Below are 15,773 nucleotides of genomic sequence, written 5' to 3' on the forward strand. Positions count from 1 at the left end.
CTTTAACATTTTATTTAAAAATATCATATTTTAATATCATTTAATCTAGTAAGAGTCGGTAACCGTATTTAATTTTATATAAAAGTAGAAGCGTAGAAGGGCAATTTCATGAATTCAGCCAAAGGGAATCAAATGACAAGAAACAAGCAACAAGCCCCATAAGCAATGGATATATTGAGAGCAGTGAGTATCGTTTCAAGAGGCGATAAGACATCAAACCCTGACTTATAGAATGATAAAGAGTTCAGTGTTCCTTAAATGAGATTTTACGTTCGGATTTTATAGACGATAGATGATCGAACACCGTATGAGTCTCGAGAAATATCAAAAGAGATTGACCAACGAAAAAGAAGAAGAAAAAAGGAAAGAAGTACACAAGAGAGTGGTCCAAGAAACTCCACGGGACACGAGAGATCCCTATCTAGAAGGAGGTGTCTCGAGATGCATGGGTGTGTAGGAGGCAAGGGGGAGCATAAAATGCTCTATTTTGTCAACTTTTATAGTTTTGTTCCATGGGGGACAAGAGGCAGAAATTAAGGTACCAAATGGTGCAATCTCGAAGACAATAAACATGCTTCTACGCCTACTTAAATTGCACAAAACAAGACCCCCCCCAATCTTGAAAACAATGGAATTTTGGGGAACAAAAGATCACTAAGGTATCACTGTTTCCTACATTTTACTTTAGGTTAAAGCTCCTAAATGGTCACCGAACTATGTTTTTATTATTCAAGTTTTGAAACTTTAATGACAATTTTATAACTTTTGGGGCTAAAAATGTATTTTACCCTTGGCTTTAATAAAGATATAGAATCATTAACATATAAACAAATATATAAAGAGACAAACAATCCAGGATGGTGCTTTAAAAGTTGAAACTTTTAATGGAGTAAATTAAGGGCAATGAAAGATCCCTTTTGGTTACACAAATAAGCAAATAGGGTTATATGCTATCAAAATTATACCATCATTTTTCTCATTTTCTCGATCCGATCTGACCCGGTAAAATGGTTTCTGAAGTTCGACCGGAACTACCTGACACTAGCCCATTTATTCCCCAAAAAAATTCATGCAACGTACGGATTCTCTTAGATGCCATATCCATGCATGCATTGTGCACTCCACTGATCGGTGATTAGGCCCGAGGGTTATGGATCAACAGTACTAAATTACACGATCGTAATATCAGCAAAATCCACAACCACGACATCACGATCGTATTCGTAATTTAGTACTATTTGTGGTATTATTGCTTTTAGAGAAGCTATGTGGTGATAATGTATAACTAATTAATCCTTAAATTAGTGCCAAGAGGATACAGAGAAAAGGGGACGATGCTGCCAACCTAGGAAGAAGCAGTTGTTGTGAACTTGAAGTTGGTAACCCTCCGATGGATAATGGATTCTGAGGAGAAGCTTGGCCTGTGAGTGTGCGAACGGGCTCAATGATACATTTGAAAACCCTGAGCTCCTCAGTATAACTTCCCATGTCTCGAGCCTCTCATGCCGTTCCCTTCGATTCTCTCCCTCGGCAGCCACTATGTCCACGATCTCCCTCCCGAACCATATCTGTTCCATGGCTAGTCTTTCCCTGCTGTTCGGCGGAAGAGTTGCTTCTAAAGAATCGAACACCGCCGTGTAATAGTCCAAGGCCTCCACGAATCTTTGAAGGAATAGCGGGTGGTTGTGGTTCGCTTCCCTTTCGGCGACGGTCACCACGGTGGGGTTCAAGGCCTTGATGTTGTGAAGGAAGAGCCGCAGGTCAATAGAGTCGTCTTTCAGCAACCTGTGTAGGTACAACATGCATTGACCGCCAGTGCTTCGTTGGGAAGGATTGTGACCATGGAATGAAGGTTTCTAGCTATCCAAGAAGGATCGTCGTTGAGGATCAAAACAGGGTTGAACTGAAACCTAAGCCCCAACGACTGCGCGAACTTGTAAAGGCGGTCGCCGGTGCGGTAGAGTATGTTCAAATCGTGGCCTGTTCCGGTTATTCGGAGCATCGGTGGGGGGCGGATCGTGTTGGCGGAACGCTCGGCTAACGCCTGCATCAACGGAGGCCATTGAACGCCGTGAATGATATCAAAGTCTAGTATGTGAATGCACTGCCGTTGCCCTAATTGTATGACTTCGAGAATGGCCTGGTTCGCCGTCAGATGCGCGAATCTAATGAACGGGGTCAGTTGGTTTAACGAAAGATAACACGATTGCAGCGACGGATCGATGCCGGTGACGGCGCTGGTCGCGGTGATCGGGAAGTTGATGTTGTTCATCATCAGCTGCAGGTTCGAACCAGGACCGTGAAGACGACTGATGCGGAGAGAAAGTGCTTTGGCAAACTGATGCACTAATCTTTCTATGGAGTCTCCATAAGCGGATGAGTTCGAGCATAATATGGATAGAAGACGGATAGCAGCCGGGAAATCCGATTGAGACACGAGCTCGGCGCAGCTGATGAGTAGTTGACGCATTTGCATAGCTTGACACGGCCACCGGCGCCCCTGCTGGTGGTTGTGGTGTAGCTCTGGGGCAAAGATATCCTCCTCCTCTTGTTCGTTGAAAGATAATGAAATCAATGAGCTCAACATATGTATGTCAAATCAGTAAATGAACCTAAAATTGAAAACTACATACACACATATATATATATATATATATATCATATGCACAGACAGAGGCAACATACATGAGTAAAACTAGCAGATGCTGGGCATCTGAGAGTGTGTATATATATAGCTAAGTAGGGAAATGATAAATAGGACAAATGAGTAAGTGGGTTGGGTTTGCCATATATATATATATATATTCGAGTGATTATGGTTATGGGAATGGTTTTAAGTTTTAACGTAAGATTTACTAATGAAAGCTGCTGATGAATGCTGATGATGATGGAACATTATCTGCCAACAACAGGGAAAAACTGATGCTTTGTAGTAGTTACTAATACAAATAGTAGGCTTCTCCCTCATGCATATACAACATTACTTAAGAGGACTAATAAATATAGCAAATTATTGACCTCACCTTATTTGGAGTGCAGATATGAATTCTAACTTGTACCCGTTACTATATTTTTGTTATCGAGCGTTGAAATCTCTTAAGTTTGTTGAAGTCTCTACAACTTTATATCTTTGATAACTATAGTCTTTTGACATGACCATGGATAATTCCGTGTGATTTGTAATATAATATTTAATAGTTAAATCTATTTAACATGTCATCAATTATCCTACGTTTGAAACTAACATCAAAGGTAATATAAGTCACCATACAAACGAATAGAAGAGGACTCTCTCTCTCTCTCTAGTGTTCCCTCTCTAAATGTCTCTCTCGACCATTATTTATTGTCATATGCTGCCTACTCTCTCTTTCTCTTCTATGAAACAATTGACTATGACTCACTACTCAAATAAGAAGTAAACCGTCAACAATCATCACAATTCCACTTTTCTCATTAGCATAGCTCAAATTCAAACATCTGTCTCGATTAATCCAAATCCAAGTCGACTCGAATTCTAACTAATCTCAAAATAGTTAAAACTCGAAACAATCTAAACACATAAAATCTAAAATGGACAAAATTTAATGTGATTATAACCCTAAATGTCTAGACCCGTTGTAACTCAATTGAACTCTGATGATCTGAACTCGAAACTGACACAAACCAACATCTAATCCAATAGGCTGACATGTTTAGGCTCATCATTAAACTAAAAGTCTGTTGGTTGGTAACGAATGAATCGAAAAACGAATTCTCTTCACGCATTCAACCCTTACATTACTTGTGCGAAAGGAACTTGAAAATGAGTTAAAAGCTTGGCACTGGCTTGTACTTTGTATATTACTAGGCGTTACATATGCATGGAAAATGACTCTTGCATGTTCTACCGATATATATACACGCGCGCGACCGGAGGAGTTCGTGCACATATAGAGATAACCGTACAGTCAGTAGCAGATTCAGAAATATTTTTGAGCGTGGACATTCACGTGTTAACAACTTAAAATTTTTAAATAAACGGGTACAAATAAAATTTAATGTGGATAATGTCCGTAAAATAAGTACCTAATCGAAGAAAACTCAAATTTCAAGATGAACACGAAAAATTAAATAAGTAACTAATCGAAGAAAGTTTGGATTTTAAATCACCCTCACCAAGTTGTAGCTCCGCCACTGCATAAAATCTTTAATGCACCATCCATAACATTTTAAATTTAATTCTATTTCGATCTCAATTCTAACATTCTCAAAAAAAAAATCTATCCAACACATCTTGAATTCAATTATTTTTTAAAACTAGATAATCCGTACAGTCAGTAGCAGATTCAGAAATATTTTTGAGCGTGGACATTCACGTGTTAACAACTTAAAATTTTTAAATAAACGGGTACAAATAAAATTTAATGTGGATAATGTCCGTAAAATAAGTACCTAATCGAAGAAAACTCAAATTTCAAGATGAACACGAAAAATAAAATAAGTAACTAATCGAAGAAAGTTGGATTTTAAATCACCCTCACCAAGTTGTAGCTCCGCCACTGCATAAAATCTTTAATGCACCATCCATAACATTTTAAATTTAATTCTATTTCGATCTCAATTCTAACATTCTCAAAAAAAATCTATCCAACACATCTTGAATTCAATTATTTTTTTAAAACTAATTCAATACGATCATATCTAAAATTGTTTCGAATATGTTCGATACTCAGAACAAAAACTTAAAAATTAACTCGGTAGAATGAAAGCATATTCTATTTTCTTAAACAATAAATTTAATGTTTTATTGACAAATCATCGAACATAATTAAATTTTATTAAATACATTATTTTCATTAATTTATTAAGAAAACACTTTAAATAAACTAAAGCAATAAGAAACAATCACTAACTTATAACATTATCAAATAACATTTTCTTATGTTGCTTTTCCTCCTAAATCGGATCTGATCAAATCGGATCAAAATTCACCAGAATCAGAAGTTATTACCATTAACTTGATGGGATATTGATACATAAACGTCAATTTTTTTCTTTAAGTGTTAATCGAATCAATTTTTTTAAAAATTAACCGAACTGATTTTTTAATAATTTTTTAAATTAGATTAATTTGAGTTTAATAGAGATATGTTTTATTCGAGCTAAAATTTAAATCGGGTCTTAATAATTCAATGAGTCTAGTATGATTAAAAAATAATTAGGTCGTAATTCTTCACGAGCTTTAGCTTAAAATTTAGTATATATAATATTTAAAATTTAATAATTTTATCAATTAATCGATTTTAAACGAATTAACTATTAATTAAATATTAAAAATATAATCAAATTAATTTAATTTAGTTAAAACTGAGAAATGAACTCCCCTAATAAATAAATGGGTAGAAAAGGTGAACAGGGAAAGAGAAAAACAAAGGGATATATTTGATCCGTCTGCTGTGAATGAAGACACGCAAAGCCATTAATGCCCCCCGCCTTTTTATTTTTAAAGCTGACAGCCCCTGCTTTCCTTTGCTTGTCCGCTTCTTGGATTCTCTTCCCCACCAGCGTCATCCTCTCCTACCCTCTTCCGCTCACATTCCATTTCATTCGGATAATTGAACAACATTAAGGCGTTGATGTATTGTGATGATATATTCAAAATTTTTCTTATTTACTCACGATTATGTGTGAATATTTGACAAAAATAACTGTTTGAATCAAAATATTTGACGGAAGTAACATTATTGTTATCATGGAAATTCGTTTTATATAATGAAATAGTGATGTTTAAAATGGTTATCATCGATTAAATTGAATTATTATTAATTTAATTAATCGAATTTTTCTTTAATCATTAACCGAATCGAACAAAGTATATATGGATTTAATGAATTTATCGTGGCTAAAAAAATAGGTCTTAATTTTTAATGAGTTTGAGCTTAAAATATATATTTAATATATATATTTAATAATTTAAATTAATTTGATTAATTTAGTTAATTAACCGATTTCGAATCAAATTAACTATAAACTAAATATTAAAAAATTAATCATTCTTTAACCGAACTAACAAGGTGATCAATCGAATTAACTGAACTGATTTAATTCGATGGATTAATTCAATTAAAACAAAGTAGTGAACTCCCCTAGAGGAGTGCATTTCTTGTGGGATTCACTTTTTTGCCCCACAGATGAGGCATTAAATTTCCCACACCGGACAGCATGGATAGACAGGTGACAAATGAATCATCAAAATCACACCTACTTTCTTTGCTTCCCTCCATGTTTTGAGTGGACCCCCTTGCAACAATCGCCACTGCCACTCATACATTCTCCACTGTACCAAAACAATTTGGGCAGCATAATCAATACCATATTAATTAATCGATTAAAAAAATGAATTCTTTTAATTATCGACTTCAATACCTTTTAACTCAAATTGGAAAGAATGAATCATCGTCGACGTCTGTAATCATCAAGCTTCCCGTCACACATCGACGGTCTCAATAAAATTCGATTAAAAATAGGATCCATGCCCATTAAACTACGTTTAAGAGTTAGGTTTGAAGCACACTTACTTGCAGCATTAAAACGAAGGCACCATTTCGGTAGAGTGAACAGTGGGGGTGGGTTCAGGGTTTAGTTTGGAGATTAGAACAAGCAACCCCATTTGTCCCCATCGGCATTGCACCACGCGCACGTGGGGGCGTGAAATGGCTGCTTTTTCTATGAAATGATGGGGTAGCGTAGGCCATATTTCACATGCAATAAGAGGCTGAAGCAAGTAAGGCCATTCCGATAAGTAAAGGGCAGAGTGTGTTCCAATTGCCAAAAAGGCCACTTGGAATGTTCAAACCAGGCATCCATTTGCATGGAATTTCACCTTTCAGGTTTCATCAACTCTGCTTTCCTTTTTCTTTTCTTGTATATTCCATTGATATCCGGGCTACATGTCACGAAAGAATTAGGCAAAAAGAATCAAAAGTCCATGAACTTTTGAAAAAATACCAATGCGGCTCTCGTATTATTTTCTCTTCAATGTGACCTTTCAATTCAGAAAACAAACCAATGTAACCATTTGACCAACGTTTTTTTATTGTTGACCGTTACAGTACTAACGTGTCAGTTTAAGATACTGATGTGACAGGTACTAATATTAGTACTAATATAACAGTCCATCTACCATGTTTGAGTTACCAATTTAATATGACATGTCATCTGTCACGTTAATTTGTCATTCTAGACTGTCATGTCAACACGTTAATTTGTCATGAAAAAACGTTGATCAAAAAGTCACATTGTGTTAGAGGGCAACATCGAGAGAAAAAATAATACGATTACCACATTGATTTTTTTCAAAAGTACAAATACCTCTATGTTTTTGCAAAAGAATTATCTTGTTGTACAAGGATAGGTAAATTGTTTTAAAAAGGGTTTACGATTTTTTTTCATACTTGATCCGAATTATTGATGTTATTGTTTTTAGTGGCGGATTTAAAAATCTTTTTGAGTATAAACATCTATATTAATAACACAATTTTGTATTAGCTAGACACAAAAAAGTTTTAGAGCGATAATCAATAAAATAGATAACTAGCGTAAGAAAATTCAGATTTAATTACATCAATGTTCCTCTTGAACTCTTGAATTGCATCGGTGAGCACTAAATTTTATCTGGGCCAATCCACCAGGCCCAAATTCATGCTCAAACATTGACTGAAGACCGAGTTGAGTCCGAACTTGACTCAAAGCTCAAACTCACCCGGGGCCAGACTCGAATCCAACCTAGACGGTATCCGGGTCCAAATTCGAACCCGGTCAAACCCCAACTCTCTAACACACTCAAATTCAACTAATATCTCCCTAAAACCTCAACTCCAAATCCTAAAACTGAAAGGTCACTATAACATAGAAAACACAAGCAAAACCAAAGAAGAAACCAGTAAATATTGCAAGAAAGGTTAGATGGTACCGGATAAATCTTGGTCCCAAATGTGCCGAGTAACGACAGCAAAGACTTGGAAACTTTTGAATTTCAATTAACATTGCAGATTCAACAGTAAGACTACAAATGTATCCCAAAGTGAAAACATGTTAAAACAAGTATCATGTTCATGATAATATCCAACTAAATAACTCACAAGTAGGATGATGATTCGGTGACTAGGAACTCGGTCAGTCCCCTTATTGGCTTGGAAAGGTAACTGCTAATTGCTTTAGATAGATAGTTCCATTTTCGAGATGAGAATGCCATCGCTATCATCATACAACCACTCACCATCACGAATTAAGGTTCCGGCAATGCCGATAGGGATATGTTTGTCACCAACTGCCTTTTTATTTGATTTCAGGGGATTAGATCCCAGTGCCCGGACCCCGATATCGCATGCATTAATCTCGTCCACATCTTGAATGCACCCGTTTATTACGATACCAGATCACCCCATGTTTTGAGTTGACTGTGCCAAGTTTCCTCCAACCAAAGCACATCTTGTGCTTCCCCCACCATCTATAACCAGAACCCTTCCTTCACCCCTGGTTTCAAGAAGCTGCCTCACCAAGACATTGTCCTCAAACACCTTGAGTGTTACAATGGGTCCTGAGAAGGCACGACGCTGGCCATATATCTTGAAGATTGGTTGTTCACCGCTCGCCAAAAGTGCCGTGTTTGAATCACATGCTTCAGCGGTTGCGAAGGTAGCCATACGTTTTCCTGCAGGGATTGCTATCCAAAAGTCATAAGGACGTCAATATGAATAAAAACTGCAGAATAAGAAGCTCGGCTATATTTCTGCAATTTCAACTATTAAAATACATATTTTAGGGCATATCCAGTTCATTGTAGGCTAAAACAAGCAAGCAAAGATGAACCATAATTAACACATAAGTAAACCACACTACCACATATTAGAGCATATCCTTTGAAGTCCTTCCCAAGCAGTCATGAACCATAATTAATACATGAGTAAACCTCCAACATCCTGATCAATTCCAGTTTCGGAAACAAGCCTAAAGCAAAACTTATTAATGATTCAAAACAAGTTTGAAGAATGAAACCTTCACTTTTCTCTTCCTCTCCCTCTAGAATTAGAGTGTACATTTTACCTCTATGGCATGCATCTGTTGCCATACTGTGAGTCACGGCAAGAAAAGGATAAGCTAAGGTAGCTAAATTCAACTAATTCAGTTAAAGCCACTAAAAATTCTCAAAATAATAGCGAGGTTGCATCAATTACTTCTTATCGATTCAGGCGTAGCAGAGGCAGGTAGAGAATCAAAATTGGCTTACTCTATCAGTCTCAGCTGCAGAAACAACAATAGCCTGAATTCCGAGGCAGCCGGCCGTTGATCCGATTGGGCCTTTGCAATACGATGCCAAATATGTACAGAGAAATAGAGGAAACAGGAAACAAGGCGAAACTGAAAGCGAGGGGGAAGAAGATAAGCTTCATAGTTTTTTCGTGACGTTTACTTTCGGCCCAAATGATATCCGGCCGTGACGTTTAAATTTCTGGCAAAATTGACCCAACATCGTAGGCCGGCTAATTATTTAGCCCAATACGGCGCAAGATATTTTATTTTGGGAACTACGATATTTGTTACATTAACTTGGAATTCGTCACATGGACACTTTTTAAGGGTAATTTCTTTGAGTTAAGGATAACAAGAAGACATTGAAGAACGCTTCGTCGAGCTTTGAAGAGAGTAACCTAGTTGCTAAGGCAATTGAATCATTTTTACGTCGAGCTTTGAAGAGAGTAACCTAGTTGCTAAGGCAATTGAATCATTTTTAGTTGTCAAGGTAATCGAGTTGCCTCGACAATCAGTTACCTAGACTATCTATACAGCTATCACACCACAACTCACGATAACTCGGTCTGCTCTTTTATTCGATCACAATATAATTTTATTTACTTGTTCATTTATTTTACTTATTATTCAAACTCCTACTCTCACCAATTTATTCCTTTTTTTACAATGTAAGAAGTTAGAGCACATAGTTACACCAATTCCTATGAAGATGATATCTATTATATACTATAACTTGTGAGTGTATACTTGTACCAATTGCGAAGCACTTAAATCACGCAACAATTTGTTCGATGTGTGTTCGTTTGAACCTTTACTTTTAGCAGTAATAGTTGAAATTCAAATGTGTTTTACAATAATACTGGAAATTCGCTTCTAAATTGTTGATAGATGGTTGTAAAAGAAACGTTAGCGGTGACTAAAAAATTTAAGTAAATAATTAAACGGGAACTATAATCATGTTGTCGTGAATTAGCCTTGAAATCAAATTGGTCTCGATGTGTGTCTACAATAGAAGAACGCCTCATGAAGTTAGAATGTTTTTTCAAGAATTCGTATACCCAAAAATTAAAACGAAGTATGATGGTATTGCTCTTCTCTCCAAACACGAAAACTCAGAAACATTTATAAAAAAACCTAGAGAAATGAGAGTTTCAAAACAAATGTGTTGCTTTTGGAATACTTCAAATGAGAAGAATTACCCACAATTTATAAGTTGAATTAAGTTGAATGGCGAGGAGAAAAACATCTAAGGACTAAAACCAACATTAAAAATACTTTAAATTCAAGCATTAAACCCAACATTAAAATGCTTTTAAGTGCAAGCATTACCAACGTATCCCAGATTGAAAACATGTTAAAACTACTAGATCCAACTAAATAACTCACAACTAGGATGATGATTCGATGACTAGGAACTCGATCAGTCCCTTATTGGCTTGGAGGGGTAACTACTAACTGTTTTAGATAGGCAGTTCGATTTTGGACACAAGAATGCCATCGCTATCAGCATACAACCACTCACCGTCGCGAATCAAGGTTCCGGCAATGCTGATAGGGATGTGTTTCTCTCCAACCGGCTTCTTAAATGGTTTCAGGGGACAAGATCCCAGTGCCCGGACCCCGATGTCGCATGCATTAACCTCGTTCACGTCTCGAATGCACCCGTTCACTACGACCAGCCCACCCGTTGGTTTGAGCCAACTTCACCAAGTTTCCTCCGAGCAGGGCACGCCTCGTGCTGCCCCCACCATCTACGACCAGGACTCTTCCTTCACCCCTGGTATCGAAAAGCTGCTTCACCAGGACATTGTCCTCAAACACCTTGAGTGTCACAATGGGTCCTGAGAAGGCAAGGCGCTGCCCATATATCTTGAAGATCGGTTCCAGAGCACGCAGTTCACCGCTCGCCAAAAGTGCCATGTTCGAATCACATGCCTCGGCGGTTGTGAAGTGGCCATGCGTTTCCCTGCAGGGTTTGCTATCCAAAAGTCGTAAGGACGTCAACACAAATAAAGAACTGCACTATAAGAAGCTCGGCTTTCTTTTCTGCAATTTCAACTGTTCATATTCAGTTCATCTGTGGGGTAAAACAAGCAAGCAAAGATGAACCATAATTAAAACATAAGTAACCACACTACCACATATTAGAGTATACCCTTTGAACTCTTTCCCAAGCTCGGCTAAACCGGTTTAGTATCTAAAATTTAATTTTTTTTTAAAAAATTTCCTAAAGTTTAGTTTTTGTTTCTTAGTACCCTATTCAAATTTTAGCATTAAATTTTGATTTTTTTTTTAAATTTAAGTACTAAAACGACCAAAACCGATAGTTTAAGTACTAATGCATTAAGTTTCAAATGATAGTATTAAAATGAAATAAAAACTAAACATTAAGTATGTTTTGAAAAATAATAAGTTTAAGTATTAAAATAGATCAAAACTGATAGTTTAGGTACTAAATATATAGTTTACCCTTAAAATTAACTTACTCTATCAGTCTCAGCTGAAGAAACAACAATCGCCGGAATTCCGAGGCTGACGACCGTCTCAAAGCAAGCGAAACCGAAGGTGACTCAACATGTCTCGGTACGTACCGACCTCCGTACTGGACCCTCTATGTTACGGCAGAATTGTCTCGGGCCGATTAGCGTGATTTTCTGGTGGCTGAGATTAAATTCGGATGGATTTATGGATGGCAAACGGGTGGGTCGGGTGCGAATACCTCCTCTCCATCCTCATACACACCTAATATTTTTTAATCTATCATCTGCCCACCACTCATGATGGGTACAAATTTTCTAATCCACACCCGCCCACGCGGGTACATTTTTAAATTCATCCCCACACCCACTATTCAGTAGCGACATACCCATCTAGACTCGCCTAACAGCAAACTAATGGGATGTTGGAGTTTGTTTCCAGACAGTTCATGATGGGGTAGCAACGCATGCTTCAATTTGTCAGAGGAGTGACTCTACGAATGTTATGGAGACAGATTGTAGGGAGCATGTAATCGCAGAGCTGAATTGTTGAGTTGCTTTCGATGTTAATGCTCATTGTGTGTCTAATATGAGTTTTTGAGGGGCTAAAGAACATGTAAACTGTTGCTTTTGATGTTAATGCATATAGTACGACTAATTGGTGTTTGGATGGGCAGAATGGGCTAAAAAACATGAAAAGTGACGTGGTTAGTGAGATTATGAGTTTAATCAAAGAGTCGAATATTTCCCTAATTAAAGACCAGATTAAAGACTAAATATTCTTAATATTTGGTTAAATTATATGTTATATATTATACAATATTAAAATTTATAAATTAATCGCTAAAATTACACCTAAATTCATAATGATCCAAAATTTAATAGATATTTAGCTAGGCGGATGGATGTGGGGCGGGCAGATGCGGGGCCTGGTAATGTCTCAAACCCATTACCCGCCCACCACCCACGACGGGTACCACTTTATAAATCCACACCCGCCCACTACCCGCTAAAATTATACCCATCCCCGCTCTAATTGGAGGGGATGCGGTGCGGAACTGTACCCGTTTGCCATCCCTAGATAGATTCTTTTATCTTATTCCACACTGAAAATATAATATTAAAGGGTAAAGTATACAAATGACCATTTAATTATTTTCACTTTTCATTTTGGTAATATTTTTTTGACAAAAAGGCATCAGTGGTTCTTTTACATTTGAAAAAAACTATTGTGGCTCTTGTATTATTTTCTCTCTCAATATGACCCTCCAACTCATAAAACAAACTCAATGTAACCCTTTGACCAACATTTTTCGTCATTGACCGTTACAATACTGGCATGTCAGTTCATAGTGCCGAGTGACGATCCACGGTGCTAACGTGACAGTCCATCTGCCATGTTTGAGTTACCAATTTAGTCAATCTATCATGTTATCCGCCAACATGGACTACCATGTTAGCACCGAGGATTGCCGCTTCAGCAACGTGGGTTGTCACATTAACATTGTAACGATCAACGACGAAAAAACGTTGATCAAAGGGTCACATTGGGTTTGTTATCAACAAGAGGAATTAAAAGTACATATGTATTATACGATAGTTTAGGAGCATGTGATTCAAATTTGATAAAAAAAATGAACTTAAAATGAATGAGAAATTGAATGAATAATGAAATCAATGACTAAATCTTAAAATTATCAAAATACTTTGTCAAATTTTCGTTTTTTGAGTAACTCGAAATTTTAAAATTTCAACTTAACTCGAATATGAAAACTAAATTGATAATTTGAGTTGACTCGAATAAGTCAACTTGAATAATTTATGGTATGAAACTGTTATGTAACGTGGTAACAAATCATGTCTTGCGTCTTAATACCACAATAAATAAAATGTGATTGATTGATTATTCATAAAATATTTTAATATAAAATATTTTAATATAATTTTATAAAATATATAAATGTAATCTTTAAAAATATTATGATTTTTTATATATAAATTATGTCTGCAACAATTGTTATGTATTAAATAATAATTGCAATATATATAACTATGACATTATATTTACTTGTTCAGGGATAGATTTAGACGGGTGAGTAGAGATAATATTCCTTGTGAATTTTTTTTTATGTATTTTTATTTAAAATATGTTTTCGTCTTCTTAAAATTTTAATAGTTTAAGTTTGTCCCTCTAAAAATTTTATTAGTTCAAATTCGACATTTAACATAAAATTATGTGTTCACCCTTGATTATATTCACAACAGATATCATAATATCATAAGTGGAAAACGATCAATATTTTCATGACGAACTAAATAATACAGTGAATATGATTTTTAAAATACGGCCTTCATTTTAAATTGGACTTTATATTTTTAAAAATTTTAATTTTATCTCTAAGTTGTGACTCTCTTTCTAAATTGACTCTACACTTTTGAACATTCTAAATTCATTCTCAAAATTATGATCCTCGTTCTAAATTAGTCTTTAAACTTTTGAATTTTCTAATATCATCCCGAAAATCATTCAAAAGTCTAGGAATGAAATTATAATATTTAAACTTTTGAGGGATTAATATAAAACGAGAGTCATAGTTTATTGATAAATTTGAAATATTCAAAAATTTGGAAATCTTTTTAAATTGAGAGTTATAGTTTAACTTATTTTTTAAAAATGTTTACGAATTAATTTAATTAAAATAATTAATTTAGGGATGTAGTGGAATGAACTCTTTTTAACTTAAAAATGTTATGGTCGTAGTTACTAGGGGTGTAAACGAGCCGAGTCGTGCTCGAGTATTGATGAGCTCGACTCGACTCGAAAACTTTGAAATAAAGCTCGACTCGACTCGAAAAGTCGCGAGCTTAAAATTTTCAAGCTCGACTCGAACTCGAAATCCTAAACTGAAGCTCGTGAGCAGCTCGAAAAGGCTCGAAATGAAAAAAAATTCTTAAACTTAACTCGATTGAAGCCTCAAACTCAAACTCGAACAAGAACCTTAAATACAAGAAATCTTACTATATTTTTTTAATAAAAAATAAATACATAAATATTAATATTATTAATAATTTATTTCTAAAAAATAAATTTTAATATATTATATTTCGAGCTGCTCACGAGCTTTTCGAGTCGAATATCGAGTAGCTCGTTGCTTTGTTAATTTGGAAACCCAAACTCGGTCAAACTTCATTTTTGACTCAGCTTTTGGTTGTTCTATATGAAAAAAAATAAAGCCAAATAGGTAATTTTTGTCATTATAGTACATCGGATTTATTATTTTCGTTTTTACCGTATTTTTGTATCAATTTAAATATCAAAGTTACTTAATCGTATCATCAAATATCCTACCCTTAATTTAAAACATTAAATTATAAAACTTTAAATCATAACCTCATAACTTCTAAATTCTAAACTCTAATTTAGGGTTTATAATTTAACGTTTTAAGTTAGGGATAAAGTATAGAATGATGCAATAAAATAAATTTGATAAAAAAATTCATGCAAGAAAACAGTAAAGATGAGAAGGTATTTTTAATATAAAACTTGAGTTTTAATTTAGTTTAGGTTGAATTTTTGTTTTGAGATTAAATTTCTCATGTGCTTTGAGCCGTATTGTACGAACATTTGTTGATCGAGTTGTTTGTCTATCTAGGTAATCGGTTTTTTTTCTTTAAGATTAAAATAAGTGTGTAAATTATATCGTTTTTTTAAATAGATGTATAAATTATTTTTTTAATTAATTTAGATGTTTAAGGTTATAAACGTTATCATTTTAGGTGTTTATCATTACAAACATTACCATTTTAGGCGTATTAGTTCTAATGGTCGTTAAAAAAGCTAGTTAAGTAACATGTGTCACAATCTAGTAATTTAAAAAAAATTATCACTTTCGCCCCTATTGTATTTTCATATCAATTTAACCCTCGAAATTATTCAATTGCATCATTCTATACCTTACCTCTAACTTAAAACCCTAAACTATAACCCCATAACCTATAGATTAT

The 15,773-nt window shown here is 35.2% G+C and overlaps 1 protein-coding gene and 2 pseudogenes across 1 annotated transcript; all 3 read right to left on the reverse strand.

Annotated features, from left to right (window-relative positions):
* Window positions 1–1,301: 1,301 nt before the first annotated feature.
* Window positions 1,302–2,587, reverse strand: LOC120172474 (scarecrow-like protein 18). The gene is given in 2 exon segments (XM_039179924.1): window positions 1,302–1,807; window positions 1,810–2,587. Coding segments are annotated over 2 exon segments (1,284 nt in total).
* A 5,424-nt stretch (window positions 2,588–8,011) lies between these two features.
* On the reverse strand, window positions 8,012–9,411 carry LOC120172434 (annotated as a pseudogene).
* A 1,273-nt stretch (window positions 9,412–10,684) lies between these two features.
* On the reverse strand, window positions 10,685–12,843 carry LOC120172536 (annotated as a pseudogene).
* Between the last annotated feature and the right edge of the window lie 2,930 nt (window positions 12,844–15,773).

Source organism: Hibiscus syriacus, unplaced genomic scaffold (genome assembly GCF_006381635.1).
Source record: "Hibiscus syriacus cultivar Baekdansim isolate YM2019G1 unplaced genomic scaffold, ASM638163v2 tig00111851_pilon, whole genome shotgun sequence".
NCBI classification, from domain to species: Eukaryota; Viridiplantae; Streptophyta; class Magnoliopsida; order Malvales; family Malvaceae; genus Hibiscus; species Hibiscus syriacus.